Source organism: Neoarius graeffei, chromosome 9 (assembly GCF_027579695.1).
Source record: "Neoarius graeffei isolate fNeoGra1 chromosome 9, fNeoGra1.pri, whole genome shotgun sequence".
NCBI classification, from domain to species: Eukaryota; Metazoa; Chordata; class Actinopteri; order Siluriformes; family Ariidae; genus Neoarius; species Neoarius graeffei.
In genome coordinates this window covers 79005030-79026473 of record NC_083577.1, presented here as the reverse complement: position 1 = coordinate 79026473, position 21444 = coordinate 79005030, and the positions used below count along the sequence as shown (strand labels likewise).

The following is a 21444-nucleotide window of genomic DNA, read 5'->3' as shown; positions in this document are numbered from 1 at the left end:
AGGTGAGTGACAGTGAGGAACCCTGTCGTCTCCCTAGGCTCATACTAGCCCTGAATCAGTGATCTACACCTGTGATAATCAAGATGGATAGAGAATTAGAGAGGTAGAGAACTCAGTAATAATACCTGGTCAAACTTTTCATAATAAAATTACATATTAAGTTAGATATACCTCCTTAAATTATAAACTTCTTAAATAACACTATCTTCAATAATCTCACATGTCCTGCTATAAATAATAAATGTTTGTTTCATTAGACTAGCAGGAATATTTTATGTGGCTGATGCTACAGTGTAAAGAGCGATGCTCTGGTTAAACAGGATAGATAGATAGATAGATAGATAGATAGATAGATAGATAGATAGATAGATAGATAGATAGATAGATAGATAGATAGTCTTTCTATTGTAATAAACTATATGAGTGTTTCCAGGTGTTTCTGTGTACAAATATGTATGAAATTGAGCAATTGATCCACAATTCAAAGAACTTCTCTGTGAGAACAAAATTTCAATTATAAGCCCCTCCCCAAAACAAGCCCAGAATCAGTTCTGGGTTCAGACATAAGTAACAGGCTAAGTCTGCTGACCGTTGATTATCTTCCTTTGCTGCTGTGACATAGGGAGCAAAGTGGACAGCAGACCTGTTTTTAATTTTGATTTTATTTTACTGAGCTTCACCTTAACATAATTGAAAATAACATGTACAAGAAAGGGGCGGCACGGTGGTGTAGTGGTTAGCGCTGTCGCCTCACAGCAAGAAGGTCCGGGTTCGAGCCCCGTGGCCGGCGAGGGCCTTTCTGTGCGGAGTTTGCATGTTCTCCCCGTGTCCGCGTGGGTTTCCTCCGGGTGCTCCGGTTTCCCCCACAGTCCAAAGACATGCAGGTTAGGTTAACTGGTGACTCTAAATTGACCGTAGGTGTGAATGTGAGTGTGAATGGTTGTCTGTGTCTATGTGTCAGCCCTGTGATGACCTGGCGACTTGTCCAGGGTGTACCCCGCCTTTCGCCCATAGCCAGCTGGGATAGGCTCCAGCTTGCCTGCGACCCTGTAGAACAGGATAAAGTGGCTAGAGATAATGAGATGAGATGAGATGTACAAGAAAATAAAATAAGTAAGATTACATGTAGGCAAGGTCACCACAACAGTTTACACCAATTACTGTGGGCCTGGCTAATAATAGAAAAAAAATCTGGACATGAATGTAAAAGCAACAGGTAATCGGGCTGGTAAGGATGCATGACTTGTTGATCTGATGACCTGTGGCGCGAGATGAGTGAGCCCATGTGATGAGACGACCTTGCAACGGCTTAGGCACATACTGTAGAGTAGGCCAGCTGGTAGATTGTCAGAAAGAGTAGATGGTTGGGAATGTCTTATCTCGCTGTCTAGGTCCCATGTAATGTACTGCATTGGGATGGAAGGATGGGATGACTGATGGGCTCTTGCTGTGTGAAACCGAAACTTCGAGAGAGTGCATCGGCCTTTGTGTTCTTGGAACCAGGGCGAAATGAAATGGTAAAGTTAAATCTAGTGAAGAATAGTGCCCACCTGGCCTGGCAAGGGTTCAGCTTCTTGGCTATCTTGAGGTATTCAAGATTTTTATGATCTGTGAGGATAATGAAAGGGTGAGTAGCTCCTTCTAGCCAGTGTTGCCACTCTTCTAGGGCTAGTTTTATGGCAAGCAGTTTTCTGTTGCTGACATCATAATTCCTCTCAGCAGAGGAGAGCTTCTTGGAAAAGAAAGCTATGGGGTGGAGCTTTTGTTTCTCACCAAAGCATTGAGATAGGATCGCCCCTACTCCAGTGTCAGACGTGTCCATTTCTACGATGCAGGGTTTCATAGGGTCTGGATGCTGTAGAACTGGAGCAGTGGTGAAGGTCTTCTTGAGATGCTGGAATGCCTCTTCGGCCTGGGGATTCCACTGGAGGCGTCTGGGTCCGTTCTGAAGCCATGTGGCTAGGGGGGTTGTGATAACACTGAAGCCCATAATGAACTGATGGTAGAAATTAGCGATGCCAAGAAAGTGCTGCAGTTCCCTAATGGAGGTAGGAGTGGGCCAGGAGATTACTGTGGATACCTTAGAGGAGTCCATGCTGACGCCTTCAGTGCTAATGATGTAACCCAGGAAGGAGATGCGATTTTGATGGAACTCGCACTTCTCGGCCTTGACGTAGAGGTGGTTTTCAAGAAGACGTTGTAGGACTGTTCTGACATGCTTTTGGTGGCTCTCCTCATCGGGGAGTAGATCAGGATGTCATCTCTGTATGCGATAGCGTACCTACCCAGCATGTCCCGTAAAATGTCATTAATAAGACATTGAAACACACTGGGCACTGAAGAAAGACCATATCACATTACCTGGTATTCAAAATGGCTGCCGGTAGTGCTAAACATGGTCTTCCACTCATCGCCATCTTTGATCCTGATCAGGTTGTAAGCATTTCAAAGATCCAGTTTTGAGAAGATTTTGGCAGATCTCAACTGTTCGAGGGCTGCAAGAACAAGAGGAAGTGGATATGGTTACTTAACAGAAACTTGGTTCAGGCCTCTATAATCTATGCAGAGCTGAAGTCTGCCTCCTCGTTTCTTGACAAAGAAGAAGCCCACAGAAGCTGGAGACTTGGACGGTCGAATGTATCCCTGCTTAAATGCCTCCTGAATGTATTCCTCCATGACAGTGTGTTCTTTCTAAGACAAGAGATATATGTGTCCCAGAGGTGGTGACATGCCCAGCAGTAGATCTATAGCACAGTCATAGGGTCAATGTGGTGGTAATCCGCACACCTTTCCCTTACTGAAGACTTCCTGTAGGTCCATGTAACACTCTGGAACTTTGTCCAAGGAGTCTGGTTGAGGGCTTTCCACAGAGGTGGAGGAGAGGTTGACTTGCAGGCGCGAAATGCATTTTGAAAGTAGGTAGGAGACCATTGAAGGATTTCTTTGCTCTGCCATGATATCAGTGGATCGTGAAGCTGAAGCTACGGGTAGCCAAGAATGAAATTGTGATTTACTGTGGTGGTGACATAAAGGGAGATGTGCTCCGAGTGCAGAATTCCCACCTGAATATGAATAGGTGTGGTCCGTGTGGTGACGAGGCCATCTCCTATGGGTCTTCCATCAATGGTCCTGATGTTAAATGCACTTTGCAGAAGTGTTGTGGGCAGATTGAATTTCTGCACAACCTCATGGCTGATAAAGTTTCCTTCTGCCCCTGAATCAATGAAAGCACAGAGGACGTGCATGGCGTCTGTGAGCTTTAATAATACAGGAACCTTACAGGACTTAGAATTAAATTTCCTTACCAGACTCATTGTGTGTGTAGAATCTTCTGCTGGAGCCTTACGGGGAAGACGAACAGGACAGTTATTCAGTTGATGTTCTGAATTTCCACAATAGAAACAATCTCTCCCTTCTCCTCCTCTCGTGCTCAGAACGAGAGAGCCTTGTATGTGAAACTTCCATAGGTGCACTGTCATCAGAAGTAGAGTTAGGTTTAACGCTTTCCTGAATGGAGGGTCTATGAGCCAAAAGATGATCCAGTTGAATTGCTAGATCAATACGAGAGTCCGAGGTGAGGCTGAGTCCACGGCAGGCAAGTTCATTCAGAACTGCGAGGCGTAGACCTTGGCAAAAGACAGCCTTCAAGGCAGGTTCGTTCCATCCATTGGCCACTGCTAATGTTCTGAAGTCAAGCACATATGTGGCAGATCACAGAATCCAGGGACACATGTCAGCCCGGGGGCATTTTGAGTTATTGACAGATTCAGAAAGTACAGTTTCTAAGCTTTCCAATGATGCCTTCCATGTGGAGATCTGACAATATTTGAAGAATGTGTGGCTTTTTGAAAGTGTATACTTCTTAAAACAGAAAAGGGAGAAAATCGCCCTCAAAGTTTTCCATCTCAGCTACTCTGGGTGTAGGGCGGGCACATAATGGTGCTCATTTGCATGACATTAAGGAAAGCCCTACCCCCTACGAGCTAGCACGATGCTACTTTCATGTAAACAAAGATCACCACGTCAATTTTCCTTCCATGCAAAGTATGCCCAACACAATTATGAAGTACAAAAATAAGTCCTAAAGTATACTTTAACGTTTTGTGGTTGAAAAATTACTCACACCGTAAGAAAGAAAGATAGCACAATGATGACACAACTAACACAACACTAGTTTCATGTAAAGCCTCAGTCACAACCGGCCGTACAGTACGCGCTCCTACGGCCGGTCTACATGCAAAAAATGCAAGAAACACACGGAGAGCGCGCATGAAACGCACGAGAGCACACGTGTGAAAAGCACGAGAGAGCGCGTGTGATGTGCTGATTTTCGAGCCGCAGACCGGCCGCAGAGGTTCTTTGTCATGTCAAACAAACTCTACGGGCGCTTACGTTTTTTTCAGGTTGCAAGACAAACTTACGGCCAACACGCATCTTTCTCCATGAACAAAAAAAAAAAAGCAGCGATTTGGGAAACGCCAAAAATCACACGGTCAAAAAATCGTACGTCCGGTTGTGACCTAGGCTCAACCAAACCACAACACTCTCTGTTACATGCAAAAATAACCACACAGCCTTAGATTAATAAACTCACCCCATCAGAAAGAGAAACAGCGCCTTGCACACACCAATGCCTCTGATGGAATGTAATCCTAGAACGGTCCGTGTATCATCCGATCATTCAAGTATTCCATTCAATCTGGAAAACGAGGTTGCGGGGTTTTTTTTGCTGGAAATGGTGATCTCCGATGTAAATACAGTGTGTCTGTTTGCTTCGCGGTGTTTCGCTCCTCTACGCTCTGTTTAGTAACTCATTCCATAGTGAAATTACACGCCTGTATGCAGGTTAAGTAGCCATGCGCTCAACTCGGATCATACAGCTGATTCGCGGAAAAAAAAACAAATGACTTTAAATCATCATGTGAATGGCCCATATGGTAATTTACCCACACCCCCTAGCAGGTTACAGTCCTGACAAAAACGAGACAATTTGCAACAAAAAATGTATGCTTTTCCAACAAAACAATCTATTATCTGAAATACTGATTGCATTCTTTAAGATCTCAACTTGCACATGATGGAAAAAAACAAAAATCACAAATTTCGAAAAAAAAAAAAAAGCTTCTTTTGCGATTATCTCGGATTCGTTTCGGCCGACATGTGTCCCTGGATTCGGTGAGCGGTCACATATTCAGCCACACTACGGGAACCTTGTCAAATGGTTAGCAGACTCTCTCTGATTTCAATTCCTTCTGGTTCATGGTTGAAAACCCTTTTAAACATGGAGAGGAACTGATCATAGGAAGGTGTCTGTTCCTGTTCCTGATTCCAAATTGAACTGGCCCAGCAGAGCGCTTTACCCATGAGAAAGGAAATAAACGTAGTGATTTTGTGCTTGTAGCAATTCTGACGGGTGGGTGGAGCACAGAAGGACGGCAGGCCAGAACTGAGTTCAACAAAACTCTTTTATTTTCCACTTTTCAGTGTACTTATTTTCCATTCTCCCAGCCACACATGCATGCACGCACACACACAAGGCATCTAGGTGGGGAGAGAGCTCCCTTCCTCTGCCCTCTCTCTCCTTATATAGGGTGCAGTCATTGGGGAAGACACACAAAACACACATTAACTGACATCAGGTGCAGTGATTCTGCCACTTACCTTCCCTGACTCTGCCCTCCGGTCACAAACCGACGCTTGACCATGCCCCTGCTGCCATATACCCCCACCGTCCGACTCAAGCCGGGTGGCTGTCTGGCCTGTAGCCGACTCCCCCCCCTTGACGGGAGAGGAAGTCTGCCATGACCATCTGCGCCCCCGGCCTGTGGATCACCTTGAAGTTAAAAGGCTGGAGTGCCAGATACCAACGGGTGATCTGCGCGTTGGCATCCTTCATGCGGTGGAGCCACTGGAGGGGCACGTGGTCTGAACAGAGGGTGAAAGGGCATCCCAGCAGGTAGTAACGGAGGGCGAGGACCACCCACTTGATGGCTAGGCACTCTTTCTCGATGATGCTGTAGCGCCCCTCACGCACCGACAACTTTCTGCTGATATACAGCACTGGACGATCCTCCCCCTCCACCTCCTGGGACAAAACAGCCCCCAGCCCTCTGTCCAATGTGTCTGTCTGCAACATAAAGGGGAGAGAAAAGTCAGGGGAATGTAACAGTGGCCCCCCACACAGTGCAGCCTTCACCTCAGAAAAAGCCTGCTGGCATTGCTCCATCCACTGGACCGGATCTGGTGCCCCCTTTTTAATGAGATCAGTCAGCAGGCTGGTGACGTCCAAATAATTAGGTATAAACCTCCGATAGTAGCCAGCCAGCCCCAGAAACTGTCTCACCCCCTTTTTGGTCTTGGGCCTCGGGCAGGCCGCAATCGCTGCTGTCTTGTTAATTTAGGGACGCACCTGCCCATTGCCCAAGTGGAAGCCCAGATACTGTACTTCCACCTGCCCAATCGCACACTTCTTCGGGTTGGCCGTGAGACCTGCTCGCCTCAGCAACCTAAGGACGGCCCTTAGGTGTTCTAAATGCTGCGGCCAGTCATTACTATAGATTATGATATCATCTAAGTACGCGGCCGCATAGGTGGTGTGGGGGCGGAGGACCCTGTCCATAAGCCGCTGGAACGTAGCGGGCGCCCCAAACAGCCCAAAAGGAAGTGTTACAAATTGGTGTAAGCCAAACGGTGTGGAAAAGGCCGCTTTTTTTCTCAGGATAGTGGAGTCAAGGGGATCTGCCAATAACCCTTTGTTAAATCCAGTGTTGAGTAAAAGCGAGTCGTGCCTAGTTGATCCAGCAACTCGTCAATATGAGGCATTGGGTATGCATCGAATTTAGACACCGCATTGACTTTTCAATAGTCCACACAGAACCAGACCGACCTGTCGGCCTTGGGAACCAAAACCGTCGGGCTGCTCCAGTCACTGTGGGATTCCTCGACGATGCCCATTTCAAGCATGGCCTCAAGTTCTTCCCAAACCACTTTTTTCTTGTGTTCGGGTAGCCTGTAAGGGCGGCTGTGCACTACCACCCACGGGGGCGTTTCGATGTGGTGTTCTATGAGGTCGGTGTGGCCGGGCAGGGGCGAGAACACGTCCGAAAATTCGGTCTGCAACTGGGCAACCTCCATGAGTTGGGTTGGGGAGAGGAGGTCTCCACAGGGGACCGGAGAGGTACGCGATGTCAATGTTCCCTTTTGAACCTCCGGGCCCAGCTCCACCTTCTCCGGAACCACCAACACCAACGCCACGGGGACCTCCTCGTTCCAGAGTTTGAGCAGATTGAGGTGGTAAATCTGTAGCGCCCCACCCCTGTCCGTTCGCCTCACCTCATAGTTGATGTCCCCCACTCGCCGTGTGACCTCAAAGGGTCCTTGCCACTTGGTGATCAATTTGGAGCTCGATGTGGGCAACAGTAAGAGTACTTTATCGCCCGGTGCGAATTCCCTAAGGTACGTACCCCTGTCGTACAGGCGGGTTTGCCGTTCTTGGGCCTGCCGCAAATTCTCCTGGGTTAAGTGTGTGGAGTTTTGCGTGCAGGTCAATAACGTATTGAATTTCATTTTTGCTGGGGGAAGGTCCCTCCTCCCAATTTTCTCGCAGTACATCTAGGATGCCGTGTGGCTTACGCCCATATAATAATTCGAACAGGGAGAACCCCGTGGAGGCTTGTGGGACCTCTCACATTGCAAATAACAGGGGTTCAAGCCATTTATCCCAATTGCGTGAGTCCTCGCAAACAAACTTTTTAATTATATTCTTGAGTGTGCGATTGAATTGTTTGACTAAACCATCCGTTTGTGGGTAATAAATGCTGGTGCAGATCAGTTTAATTCCCAATAACCCATACAGTTCGCTCAGTGTGCGTGACATAAACAAGGTGCCTTGATCAGTCAGAATCTTTCTGGGGATTCCGACTTGGGAGATGATGCGGAAGAGCATCTCCGCAATACTGCATGCTGAGATATTGCGAAGTGGCACTGCTTCCGGGTATCACGTTGCATAGTCCACCAGAACTAAAATAAAGCGGTACCCTTGTGTTGACTGATCTAATGGCCCGACGAGATCCATCCCAATTCTTTCGAACGGGGTCTCGATTAATGGTAGAGGGTGCAAAGGCGCTTTTGGAATGGCCACTGGATTTAGTAACTGGCATTCACGGCATGCCGTACACCACCTATGGACATCGCCGCGAATCCCTGGCCAATAGAACCGGGCCATTATTTGGGCTAGTGTCTTATCCTGCCCCAAGTGTCCCGCCATGGGATTAAAGTGAGCCGCCTGGAATACCAATTCCCAGCGGCTCTTTGGAATCAAAAGCTGTGTAATCGGCTCCTTAGTCTGAGTGTCCTGTGTCACTCGGTATAATCTATCTCTCATAATGGAGAAATAGGGGAAGGACAGGGTGGCTTTTGGCTGGAGTGTTTGACCATTGATTACACTCACTTGGTCAAACGCATGCCGCAGAGTCTCGTCTAGCAAATGCTTTAACTGGAAATCCGCAAGGGATTCCCCGAGAGAGGGAGGAGGAGCTTGCGGCTCCTCACTCTGACACGGAGATGACGTAGACAGCTCTGTGACAGCTGCTCCCGCCAATGCCACACCGGGACCTCCCCCTGCTGAACTACGGCAGGACCCACTCTTCACTAAATGCCTCATTAACTCCCAAAATCCCAGCCAATCAGTCCCCAAAATTATCGAGTGGGTAAGGCGAGGATTAACCACCGCCTTTACACTAAATTTTTCCCCTTGAAAAAGAATGTGGGCCAACACTAAAGGGTAGTTGTGAACATCCCCGTGCACACACAACACCACCAATTGTGCTCCCCCCAATGCCTCATCTTGCACCAGGTTTTGGTGGATTGAGGTCTGATTACAGCCAGAGTCCACCAACGCCTGATTTGTATCCCCTTGGACACTCACCGGTATGCGATATGCTCCGGCCCGATCGAGGGCGGCTCCTGGCACGTCGGGGATCCGGACCACCGCACTCACCTCCATTGCTGAGCACTGCTGCTGGAGGTGCCCCAGCTCCCCGCAGCACCAGCAAACCAGCCCGGGCTTTCTCTCTGCACCGGTACTCTGGGGCTCACTCACCTGAGGGGCATAAAGAGACAGACACAGAAGCGGGAAATGGGAGGGCACCAAGGGTGTGGCGGGCCGGCTGGGGTGGAGCCGGCCTCCGCGGTGGGGGAACGGGGCAAGGATGAGACACAGAAGGGGAGGGGGAGAGAGAGAGAGAGGGGAGAAGAGGAGATCTGCTGTCCTGCCGTCGGAACAGCCGCCAAATGGTTCTCCGCCAGCTCGATGGCCTGATCCAGTGACGCCGGGTGATGGCACTGGACCCACTCCGTGGTCCCTTCGGGTAGTCGGGCGATGAACTGTTCCAGTACCACCAGATCGATGATTCCCTTGGCGTCGCGGTTGTCAGCCCTCAGCCACCGCCAGCAGGCATCCCGGAGTTGCTGGCCAAACGCGAACGGCTGGCCGACTTCCTCCAGGTGCAGAGCATGGAAGCGCTGTCGATGTTGTTTGGGGGTGTGCTCCACACGCTGGAGGATGGCCCAGCAGAGGTCCGCGTAGACCAGCCGGCTGTCGGCGGGGAGCTGTAGCGTGGCCAGCTGCGCCTCACCTGTTAGCAGGGGGAGGAGGTGCACCGTGCGCTGTTCCACTGGCCAGCCCGAGGCCTCTGCTGCCTGCTCAAAGAGTGTGAGGAAGGCCTCGGGGTCATCGTGCGGGCCCATCTTCATTAGGATGAGGTGGGGAGGGCCCGTGGTGGTGGAGGTGGTGGACCCCGCCGACGCGAGGAGGTGCCGGAATGCCTGACAATCTTCCTGCTGCACCAGCACCAGGGCCTCGAACCTTTGTTCCTGCTCCTTCCAGAGGGCAATTATCGCCTGGTGCTGGCTCTGCTGGGCCGTGGCGAGGGCGTGGACCAGGTCCGCGAAGGGGGAGGACTCCATGGAGCTGTTCTCTGTGCTCCGTCCCGGGTTTCGGCACCACTGTAGCAATTCTGATGGGTGGGTGGAGCACAGAAGGACAGCAAGCCAGAACTGAGTTCAACAAAACTCTTTTATTTTCCACTTTTCAGTGTACTTATTTTCCACTCTCCCAGCCACACACGCATGCACACACACAAAGCGTCTGGTTGGGGAGAGAGCTCCCTTCCTCTGCCCTCTCTCTCCTTATATAGGGCGCGGTCACTGGGGAAGACACACAAAACACACGTTAACTGACATCAGGTGCAGTGATTTCTGCCACTTACCTTCCCTGACTCCGCCCTCCGGTCACAAACCGATGCTTGACCATGCCCCTGCTGCCACAGTGCTTATCAGAAAGGTTAGGCCTAGTCGCAAAATACATGGAGCACTGAAGCAAGAAACCTTTGCAATCGGTGGTGTCTCCAGCGAATCTCTCCAGAGGTGGAAGTTGTAGTGCAGAGCTGGGTAGGGACTCAGGGCACAGTAGGAGGGCCTGTGACATCACGGTTGCTAGCTGCGACTGTTAGGGTTTTGCTGGGATTCGAACCTGGTTCACTGGTGTGATAATCCAGCAAACCCCCACTAGGCCACCAGGGGGATGACTCAAGTGCAGAGGCATGAGGAGGAAGTAGAAAAGTATCAAAAAGTTTATTTACAATATGTACAATCCACGGCAAAAAACAAAAGTAATCCAAAAGCTCAGAAGATAAAGGGAAAATAAAAAAATATCCAAAAGTACAAAACAAAAGCCAAAAAACCAGAAAAGAAAAGGCAAAAATACCAAAGCTCAGAAGATCCAAAAACACAGTCACTACTAGGTCCAAAAGAAAAGCAAAGTGCAAAACAAAGAACACGGTACAGAGGAAACTGGAGATAAACATAACAGCACAAAGACTCCGTGACAAGAGGACTGAACTCAGGGGGTATAAATACACAAACTAAATTGAACACAGGTGAAAATAATCAGGACTAAACAGGCAATCAACAAAAACACAAAACACAGGAACAGTGGCGGCCTCTAGAGGCCAAAACAAACATGACACGAAAAGGAAATAACAGCGGCCTCTAGAGGCCAAAACAGTCCCAGTCCTAACAGGACCCCCCCCCCCCCCCAGGAGCGTCTCCTGACGTTCCCAGGGCGATCCGGATGGGCTGAATGGAAGTCCCGACACAGTTCTTTATCTAGGACATCCCGAGCAGGAACCCAGCAGCGCTCCTCAGGACCATAGCCCTCCCAGTCCACCAGATATTTCAGCCCGCCGTGGACCCGGCGGGAGTCAAGCAGGCGATGCACAGTGAACACAGTCTGACCCTGGAAGATGCAGGGGGGTGGGGGGTTCCTAGGGGCAGGGGCATACGTAGACGTCAGTACGGGCCGCAACAGGGAAACATGGAAAGTGGGGTTGATCCTCAGAGTCCGGGGCAACTGGAGCCGGTAGGAGACAGGGTTCACCCTGCGCACCACCTTGAAGGGGCCAATGTAGTGAGGAGCAAGCTTGCGGTTCTCCACCCGCAGCGGAAGGTCCTTAGTGGACAGCCAAACTCGCTGCCCAGGGCGGAAAGCGTGGGCAGGTCTTCTATGGCGGTTGGCCTGAGTCTGGTTGGTTCTGGAGGTCTGGATGAGGGTCTTCCTGACCTTGCTCCAGGTCTTGCGACACCGTCTCACATATTGGTTGACCGAGGGCACCCCCGCGTCCTCCTCCTGGTCCGGGAACAGAGGTGGCTGGAACCCGAATTGGCACTGGAATGGTGACAGCTTGGTGGCCGATGACTGCAGGGTGTTGTGGGCGTACTCTGCCCATGGCAGCCAGGTGCTCCACGATGTCGGGTTATCCATAGCCAGGCCTCGCAGGGTGGTTTCCAGGTCCTGGTTGAGCCTCTCCATCTGACCATTGGACTGTGGGTGAAACCCAGAGGAGAGGCTGGCAGTGGCTCCGATGACCTTGCAGAACCCGTGCCACACTCGGGAGGAGAACTGGGGCCCTCGGTCTGAGACGATGTCCTGTGGAAGACCAAAGACTCGGAAGACATGATTAAACATAAGTTTCGCTGTTTCAAGAGCAGAGGGGAGTTTGCACAGTGGTATGAAGCGGCAGGCCTTGGAGAATCTGTCAACTATGACCAAAATGACAGTGTTACCTTGTGACTCAGGGAGACCGGTGATGAAGTCGACTGCCACGTGGGACCAGGGACGCCGGGGAATGGTCAGAGGATGCAGGAGACCCTGGGGACGCTGTCGTGGGTTCTTGGTTCTGGTGCAAACCTCACAGGACAGGACAAATGACCTTACTTCCTTCTCCATGTTAGGCCACCAGAAGCGTCTTTTCAGGAAGTCCAGGGTCCTCCGAGCTCCCGGGTGGGCGGTGAGAGGGGAAGAGTGACCCCACTGGAGAACCTTGGCCCGGGCTTGATGTGGGATGTACAAGAGGCCCAGGGGCCCCATCCCAGGACCGGGGTCCTGGCGTTGGGCTCGTCGGACAGCCTCCTCAATACCCCAGCGGACAGGGGCCACAATCCGGGACACAGGGATAATAGGCCCGACTTCACTCTCCCTGTTAGTGGCAGAGAACAGCCTGGACAGTGCGTCAGGTTTGGTGTTCTTGGAGCCGGGGCGGTACGAGAGGGTGAAGTCAAACCGACTGAAAAACAGGGCCCACCTAGCCTGTCGTGGGTTCAGTCTCTTGGCTTGCTGGAGGTACTCCAGGTTCTTGTGGTCAGTCCAAACCAGGAATGGATGTTGCGCTCCCTCCAGCCAGTGCCTCCACTCCTCAAGGGCCAGTTTGACCGCTAGCAGTTCTCGATCCCCCACATCGTACCGGGACTCTGCAGGACTCAGGCGGTGGGAGAAGCACAGGGGTGCAGCTTTCCTTCCGAACGTTGAGAGAGCACCGCGCCGACACCACTGTCTGAGGCGTCCACCTCCATGACGAATGGTTGGGAGGTGTCCGGGAGGACCAGAATGGGTGCCGTGCAGAAGCGGTCCTTGAGGTCTTTGAACGCCTTTTCCGCCTGAGGAGACCAGACATAAGATCCACCTGTCCCTTTGGTGAGGTCTGACATGGGTGCTGCTACAGAACTGAAGTTCCTGATGAACTTGCGGTAGAAGTTAGCGAATCCTAAGAACCGCTGAACCTCCTTAACGGACTTGGGAGTAGGCCAGTCCCGGACGGCCAGGGTCTTGGCTGGGTCCATTTGGAGTTGGCCTGTCCGTACAATAAATCCCAGAAAGGAGACCTCGGGAACATGAAATTCGCATTTCTGGGCCTTGGCGAACAGATTGTTCTGTAGCAGCCTCTGGAGAACCTGGCGGACATGGTGGCGGTGCTCCTGCACAGTCTTGGAAAAGATAAGGATGTCGTCGAGGTAGACAAAAACGTACAGGTTAATCATTTCCCTTAAGACATTGTTGATTAGGGCCTGAAAAACAGCTGGTGCGTTGGTGAGTCCGAAGGGCATCACCTGGTATTCGTAGTGCCCAGACGGGGTGTTAAAGGCAGTCTTCCACTCATCTCCCTGTCGGATACGGATGAGGTGGTATGCGTTCCGTAGGTCCAACTTGGTGAAGACGGTGGCGCCTTGGAGCAGGTCGAAAGCTGTGGACATCAGCAGAAGGGGATATCGGTTGCGCACAGTGATCTTGTTCAGGCCCCTGTCGTCAATACATGGTCGGAGCCCCCCATCCTTCTTGCCGACAAAGAAGAAGCCGGCACCAGCAGGTGAGGTGGAGGGTCGAATGAACCCAGAGACCAGGGCGTCTTTGAGGTATTCCTCCATGGCCTTGCGTTCTGGCTGAGAGAGGGAAAACAGTCTGCCACGAGGAGGGGTAGTTCCAGGGAGCAAGTCGATGGCACAGTCGTAGGCCCGGTGCGGAGGAAGAACGGCGACCCTGCTCTTGCTGAAGACCTCTTTGAGATCCCAGTACTCTGTGGGAACTTGAGATAACTCGGTGAGATCAGGGGGCTCGGCAGGAGACACAGGAGAGCTAGAGAGCAGACAAGAGGCATGGCATGCAGGGCCCCATTCCACAACCTGGCTTGTTACCCAGTCTATGCGAGGGTTGTGGCGAGTAAGCCAAGGAAGGCCTAGAATAACTGGGAACTCAGGTGAAGGAATCAGGTGCAGGGATATTTCTTCCTTGTGACCTTGAGACTGGAGGAAGACTGGAGAAGTGACTTGGGTGACTCTTCCATCACCTAACGCTTGGCCATCCAGGGCAGACACAGACAGTGGGACTTCAAGAGGTGCAGTTGGAACATTGATACTTTGGGCGAAGTGAATATCCATAAAGTTCCCAGCCGCCCCTGAGTCTAACAAAGCTTGACAAGAATGGACAGACTCACCCCAGGAGATGGAGACCGGGATGTAGATTCCTTGGCCAGGGAGTCCGGGAGAGAGGGTAGGCCCCGTCACAACCCTCCCTCGGCTGGACGGGGCGGTCCTTTTCCCGAGAGTTCGGGACATGATGCTCGGAAGTGACCAGGCTTGCCACAGTAGATGCAGCACTTGTCCCTCCTTCTGCGCTCCCTCTCAGATGCGGAGAGGCGAGTACGACCCACTTGCATGGGTTCTGGACAGTCACTGAAGGAAGTAGACGGGCTCCAGGTAGAGGTAGGGAGGCTGGGGGGGCTCAGGACTTGGCGGCGTTCTCTAATCCTGTTGTCCAGACAAATAGCATGTGAGATGAGAGTTTTGAGGTCACTTGGGCATCCAATAGAGGCCAGACCATCCTTGATGGGGTCAGACAGACCATGGTGGAAGGCTGACACCAGGGCAGTCTCGTTCCATCCACTTACTGCTGCGAGCGTCCGGATCGAGATGGCGTAATCTGCGACGCTTCCTCCTTGCCGGATGGACATGAGCTTTCTGGCTGCGTCGGTACTGATGTCCACCTGATCGAAGACCCGAAGCATCTCTTCAGAAAACAGCTGGAAATCAAAGCACTCAGGTCCCTGTCTCTGCCAGATAGCAGTAGCCCAGGCTCGTGCCTTACCAGCTAATAAGGTTATCACAAAGGCAATCTTGCAGCGATCCGTAGTGTAGGTGGTAGGCTGAAGCTCAAAGGTGAGTTGACACTGGGTAAGGAACTCTCGGCACTCACTGTGCTTGCCATCATACCTCTGTGGTGCAGGAAGGCTGGGTTCACGAGGTGAAGAAGGCAGCATGGCAGGAGGAGCGGGATCAGGATGAGGAGATGCAGGCAGAGGTGTCAGCTGTGCCAGGGTTTTCCCAATTTGCTGAAGCAGTTCCTCGTGGCCAGCAAGGGCCTCACATTGGCTGGTGAGCGTTTGTCCATGAGCGTCCATGGTCGCTCCGAAGTGTGTCAAAGCTGCCATAATTCCCTGAAGGTTGGCCGGGTAGACAGTTGAAGCAGCCTCTGCTGAGTCGGTCATGACGGAGTCTTTCTGTTAGGGTTTTGCTGGGATTCGAACCTGGTTCACTGGTGTGATAATCCAGCAAACCCCCACTAGGCCACCAGGGGGATGACTCAAGTGCAGAGGCATGAGGCGGAAGTAGAAAAGTATCAAAAAGTTTATTTACAATATGTACAATCCACGGCAAAAAACAAAAGTAATCCAAAAGCTCAGAAGATAAAGGGAAAATAAAAAAATATCCAAAAGTACAAAACAAAAGCCAAAAAACCAGAAAAGAAAAGGCAAAAATACCAAAGCTCAGAAGATCCAAAAACACAGTCACTACTAGGTCCAAAAGCAAAGCAAAGTGCAAAACAAAGAACACGGTACAGAGGAAACTGGAGATAAATATAACAGCACAAAGACTCCGTGACAAGAGGACTGAACTCAGGGGGTATAAATACACAAACTAAATTGAACACAGGTGAAAATAATCAGGACTAAACAGGCAATCAACAAAAACACAAAACACAGGAACAGTGGCGGCCTCTAAAGGCCAAAACAAACATGACACGAAAAGGAAATAACAGCGGCCTCTAGAGGCCAAAACAGTCCCAGTCCTAACAGCGACATACAGGTGTTGAGATCCGCTAGCATCTGTTGACGTTCTCCCAGTAGGTGTCCCTGAGCATTCAAAGCCGTCTGCTTCACATCCTCTGCTACATCCATGATGGCGAAGTATCCTGTCAGAGTGCAGGCACTTATGGATGTATGCGCAGAGGAGAGTGGGGAAGCAGATGGATGACAAAGCCAAAATAGTAAACAGAAGGAAGGTCAGGAAACAAGCAAGGGTTGGGCGATCGGCAAACAACGTATAATAGGCGAGGCAGATGTCGTAGTAGAAATAAGCAAGCAAAGGTCAGAAAACAGAGAGACAAAAGGAGAATGCAAGGCTTGGTATATACTGGGCAAACAGGACGATACTTTGCATTGGAGTGTAGTGTGAGAGTGGCTTCAATAGATGGTGTGCTGATTAGGGGAATGCATGACAGCTGTAATTAATACTCGGGTGACAGAGGGTGCTGTGGTTCTTGGGGATTGTAGTTCTGAGTGTCCATGTTTGTAGTTTGTGTGTTTTCAGCAGATTTACTGACACATGAACGTGGGTCTTCTACGTTATACACAGAGATATGTGCATCATAATAATAAGCTTGTAACAAGAATTTAAACTGTATGAGAGAAACCTGGGTTAACCTAAAATGTTCAGGAAGAGAGTTTCAAATTCTGGTCATTCTCACGAAAAATTAAATTGGTGTGTCACAATTCTACACCTACGAGGATCAAAAGAAATGACATTGGGATTTGCAGTATTCATTCATTCATTCATTATCTCTAGCCGCTTTATCCTTCTACAGGGTCGCAGGCAAGCTGGAGCCTATCCCAGCTGACTACGGGCGAAAGGCGGGGTACACCCTGGACAAGTCGCCAGGTCATCACAGGGCTGACACATAGACACAGACAACCATTCACACTCACACCTACGGTCAATTTAGAGTCACCAGTTAACCTAACCTGCATGTCTTTGGACTGTGGGGGAAACCGGAGCACCCGGAGGAAACCCACGCGGACACGGGGAGAACATGCAAACTCCACACAGAAAGGCCCTCGCCGGCCCCGGGGCTCGAACCCAGGACCTTCTTGCTGTGAGGCGACAGCGCTAACCACTACACCACCGTGCCGCCCGGATTTGCAGTAGATCTAGTTAATTTAATTGGTATCAAACGACTGGGTAAACCATCAGATGAGATTGTTACAATGACATTTATGACCTCAAAAAAGAATACCATGTCCAAATACTCGGTGCCAATAGCAAATTGGCAAAAGGTTAATGGCAACGAGTCTGTCCGTATAGTTTTCCAAGCAAAGAAAGGGGAGGTCTAACCTTTTGCTGAGCCCTGTAAAAAGAAAAAAACTAAGCTCTGTTGCTTTATTATTTCAACAGGAAAAAAAATGAGCAGAAAGCTCAGCTACACAGCCCTATAGAAAGCCCAGCCTGACAATAGAAATGAATGTGCAGCAGACTAGAATTAAGACTGCTTTAGCAAACATAAAAATTAATTAACAGAACTGATCAAAGACATTGTGTGTGTGTGTGTGTGTGTGTGTGTGTGTGTGTGTGTGTGTGAGCACAGTGCAATGATTGTATTGCTGCTGCTCTGGCTGCCAGTAAAATTCTGAAGAAGCTTGCTCAGGAAGCAGGAGATAATGGGGAAGATGCTGAATCGATGAGAGAGCTTGCTGATCACTATGAGAAACAAGCCATTGGTATAGTATATACACACTTTAGCAAATATACCCTTTTCATATAACTACCGATTTCATATACTGGCACCTTTCATGAAAATTAGGAAAAATAAATAATAATAATAATAATAATAATAATAATAATAATGTGTAATGACTATTATTTTTAAATTAAACAAATACAGTCACATTACAGTTTTACTTCAATATTAACTGCTGCTTTTTGTCTGCCAACAATTTATATTTGGTTAAGCCTCCTCTGGATAGAATAATAGGAGTTTGCCTTTTACTGAATTATTTAGTAACAAGGTAGAAACACTTAGCGGGATCTTGTATACTCATTCATTTAGATAACTGCAAGCTCTAAGGATTCATAGGTTTGTACATGTTCTTCAGTGGAGATCAAATTTGCAGATTGAGATGACCCATGCAAAACATCCATTTTATAAGACATTATTTTGATTATTTGGCTAGATACATAAGATAGTTACATACTCATTATTGTGGTGATGCTATTTTCTCAGCTAAAGCTTTCCCTGACAAAAGCAACCAGACAAAAATGTAACATTTGGCATATCTGTCCAATCAAACACATATTGGACTAAGCAAATGTGAGCATGTACAAACTCAACAACCTCAAAAATACTTGCAAAATACCTGCAGGTGAGGTTGGAGAACAGATTAGTTATACCTGATTATGACACAATGACTGTATACACTGAGCAGCCATATTAAAACCACTGACAAGTGAAGTGAATAACATTGATTATCTCATTATAATGGCACCTGTCAAGGGGTGGGATACATTAGGCAGCAAGACAACAGTCAGTTCTTGAGGTTGATGTGTTAGAAACAGGAAAAATGGGCAAGCGTAAGGATCTGAGCAATTTTGACACAGGCCAATATGATGGCTAGATGACTGGGTCTGAGCATCTCCAAAATGGCACATCTTGTGGGGTGTTCCCAGTATGCAGTGGTTAGTACTTACCAAAAGTGGTCCAAGGAAGGACAACCGGTGAACCAGCAACAGGGTCATGGGTGTCGAAGGCTCACTGAGTCTCATGGAGCATGAAAGCTAGCCCATATGGTCCAATCCCACAGAAGAGCTACTATAGCACAAACTGCTGAAAATGTTCATTCTGGCTAAAACAAGAAGGTGTCAGGATTAACTTTTTCAGCAGATTGTGCTACAGTAATTATTAACCTTTGCTAAAATTCAAAGTACAATACTGTGCAAAAGTCTTGGGCACATGCAAAGAAATGCTGTAGAGCAAAGATGCCTTCAAAAAAATGATAGCAGCAAGCAGTGATGAGGGGGCCAAGCATCACAGCAGGACAGAGTTGCCATGGAAACTTCATTATTTTGTTAAGGGTATGGCTGTATGCACTCACAGCAAGTTTTGTGTCACTTGACCAAAGATTGGCCTAGATCAAGTCAAGTCAAGTCAACTTTATTGTCAAGTATGCTATACATGCTCGACATACAGCACAGATGAAATTTCAGTCCTCTCTGACCCACGGTGCAAACAGGCAATGCAATAAATAAAAATAGAATAATTGAAATAAACAATATAAACAGTATAAACACTCTAGATAAGAACTAGACATAGACTAAACGCTCATATATATATATATATATATATATATATATATATATATATATATATATACACACACACACACACACACACACACACACATATATATATATATATATATATATATATATATATATATATATATATACACACACACAGTGAGCTCACCTCTTGTTTGGTGGCATCGCTGCCAAATTTAATAGATTGCAACAGACAAACAGTTATGAAAATAAATAAAAAATTCCATCTGAGAACTTTTGTGAGGCTTAGTCCATAGATTATCTGTGCAAAGATTGGACTACATTTGTGACTTATGAACATTTCTAAAACCTTAAAAAAAAAATCCAATCGATTTTTGTTTGTTTGTTTGTTGAAATCCAGTCCTGTAGGTTGACAAAACTAATTGCCACATCTCAGCCTTGGGGTCTCCCATGGTATTACCAGACACAAGAATTATTTTATAAGGCACATATCAACAGTTATTCGTCAAAACACATCTTGCTTATTGCAATGTCCTCTAGTGGTCAAATGACATTTTTTGTGCTTCCTCAAAATGGGTCCACAGTCCATATACCAAGTTTGGTTTGGTTTGGTACATCAAAACATTGCTGGGATATGACCTCACTTCCTGTTTGCCAGTTTCACTGCTGATTTTGATTAACTATAATGGGTGAATACATTCACAAATCAAAAAGACAACAAATAACTTTTGTGAGGCTTGGTTTACCTTTGTTAAATTTTGTGAAGATTGGACAAAATATGTGGCCTGTAAAAGCTTTTTAGCGTTTTTGATAAAATCCATTATGGTGGAAAATCCAATATGGTGGACATTGACCTCATGGGATGCTTTGAACTTGGCTTGAGCCAAGGAATCCAGTGTTATCAATTTCAATGGAAAATCAGAGTAACCTGCATAAATGCACCTCCAACTTTGACCCTTTAGTGGTGCTAGAGCATTCGAGATGCAAATGTAAAACTTGGTGAAAAGACTCAGGGGACTGTTCCCAATCACTGTGCCAAATTTTGAAGAAGAAGAAAAGGTAGAAACACACTGAGTGCCTGTGCAGCTTCTCTGTTTGGCCTACAGTAATGAAATTAAATGTTTCTACATTAAAAAATTCTATAAAGAGTGGGAAACAGTAATAAATGAAACAAAGTCAATATTTGGTGTGATGACCCTTTACTTTAAAAAAAAAAGTTGTTGTCTCAGGTACAATTTGTGCAGTTTTATAAGGACATTAGTTGGTAATTTTACTGAGCATCTTGCAGAACCAGCCACAGTTCTTCTGGACAATTTGACTGTCCCACTCGCTTCTTAATTTTGCAGCAAAACCCCAGTAGCCTTCATTATGTTTTTGTCTAAAAACTGGTTTCTTAGATGGTTTCTTTATAGAATTCTGCTGGTTTCTTTACTGGCATACAAACATTTTTGTGTAACATTAAATTTTGTACTGGAAAATAAATGTTTGTAAATCTAAAATGTTTTTGTTCTGACTTGATACTGCAGAAGTCATAAAATAAAAATCTATAACAAAGTTTGTACTAAAAAAAAGGATGCCTAAGACTTTTGCACAGTAGCTTGGTAAGGTTAGGCAGTCACTCTGCTTAAACAGACTCTCCTGATAGAATGAGTGGCTCACGCTTGTCAGTTCTGATGAGTAACTGCACAAATGGTAAAGTCGATATATTTACGTAAATTATACAACTACAATTTATCATTTTACATAGTAATTAATAATGCTGTGCTTAATATTTATAGCAATAGCATTTGATGTGCCATTTTAAGTTGTACTTCAGGCAATAACTTTCAACATACATACTACTGGCATGAAACCGGGGATTTTGAGCAACTGCAAAAATTCAGTCAAAAAGGCAACTTTCAATTCAGACTAAAAGAATTTGCAATGTTGTTTACTCATATATGCAGTCGTTGTTATGGCCTTAAATCATTATTGAAAAAAAAAAATCAAACCGTAACCTCAAACATAAGTATTTCTAACTCACGTTCACTGAAGTATATTCCTGTTTTCTATCACAGGTATGTTCAGTGAGTGCCATCGCCATGACAAGCAGCGAGCACAGAAACTGCTGACCCGTGTGTCTCCATCATGGGGTAAAACAACCAGTCTGTGTCTCGCTCTTGAAGCCCATGACAAGACTTTCATAGCTCACTCAGGGGTTCAGGTAAACACAGTGTGGCTTAAAAT

At 47.7% G+C, this 21444-nt stretch overlaps 1 protein-coding gene across 1 annotated transcript in view; it reads left to right on the top strand.

The window, feature by feature from the left end:
• LOC132892198 (transient receptor potential cation channel subfamily M member 2-like) overlaps nucleotides 1-21444 on the top strand; it is a 96383-nt gene that overhangs the window by 57178 nt on the left and 17761 nt on the right. Inside the window, exons 15-16 of the mRNA XM_060930590.1 lie at nucleotides 17528-17660; nucleotides 21276-21421. Of these exons, the coding sequence (XP_060786573.1) occupies nucleotides 17528-17660; nucleotides 21276-21421 (279 nt within the window). The remainder of the gene's footprint in view (nucleotides 1-17527; nucleotides 17661-21275; nucleotides 21422-21444) is intronic.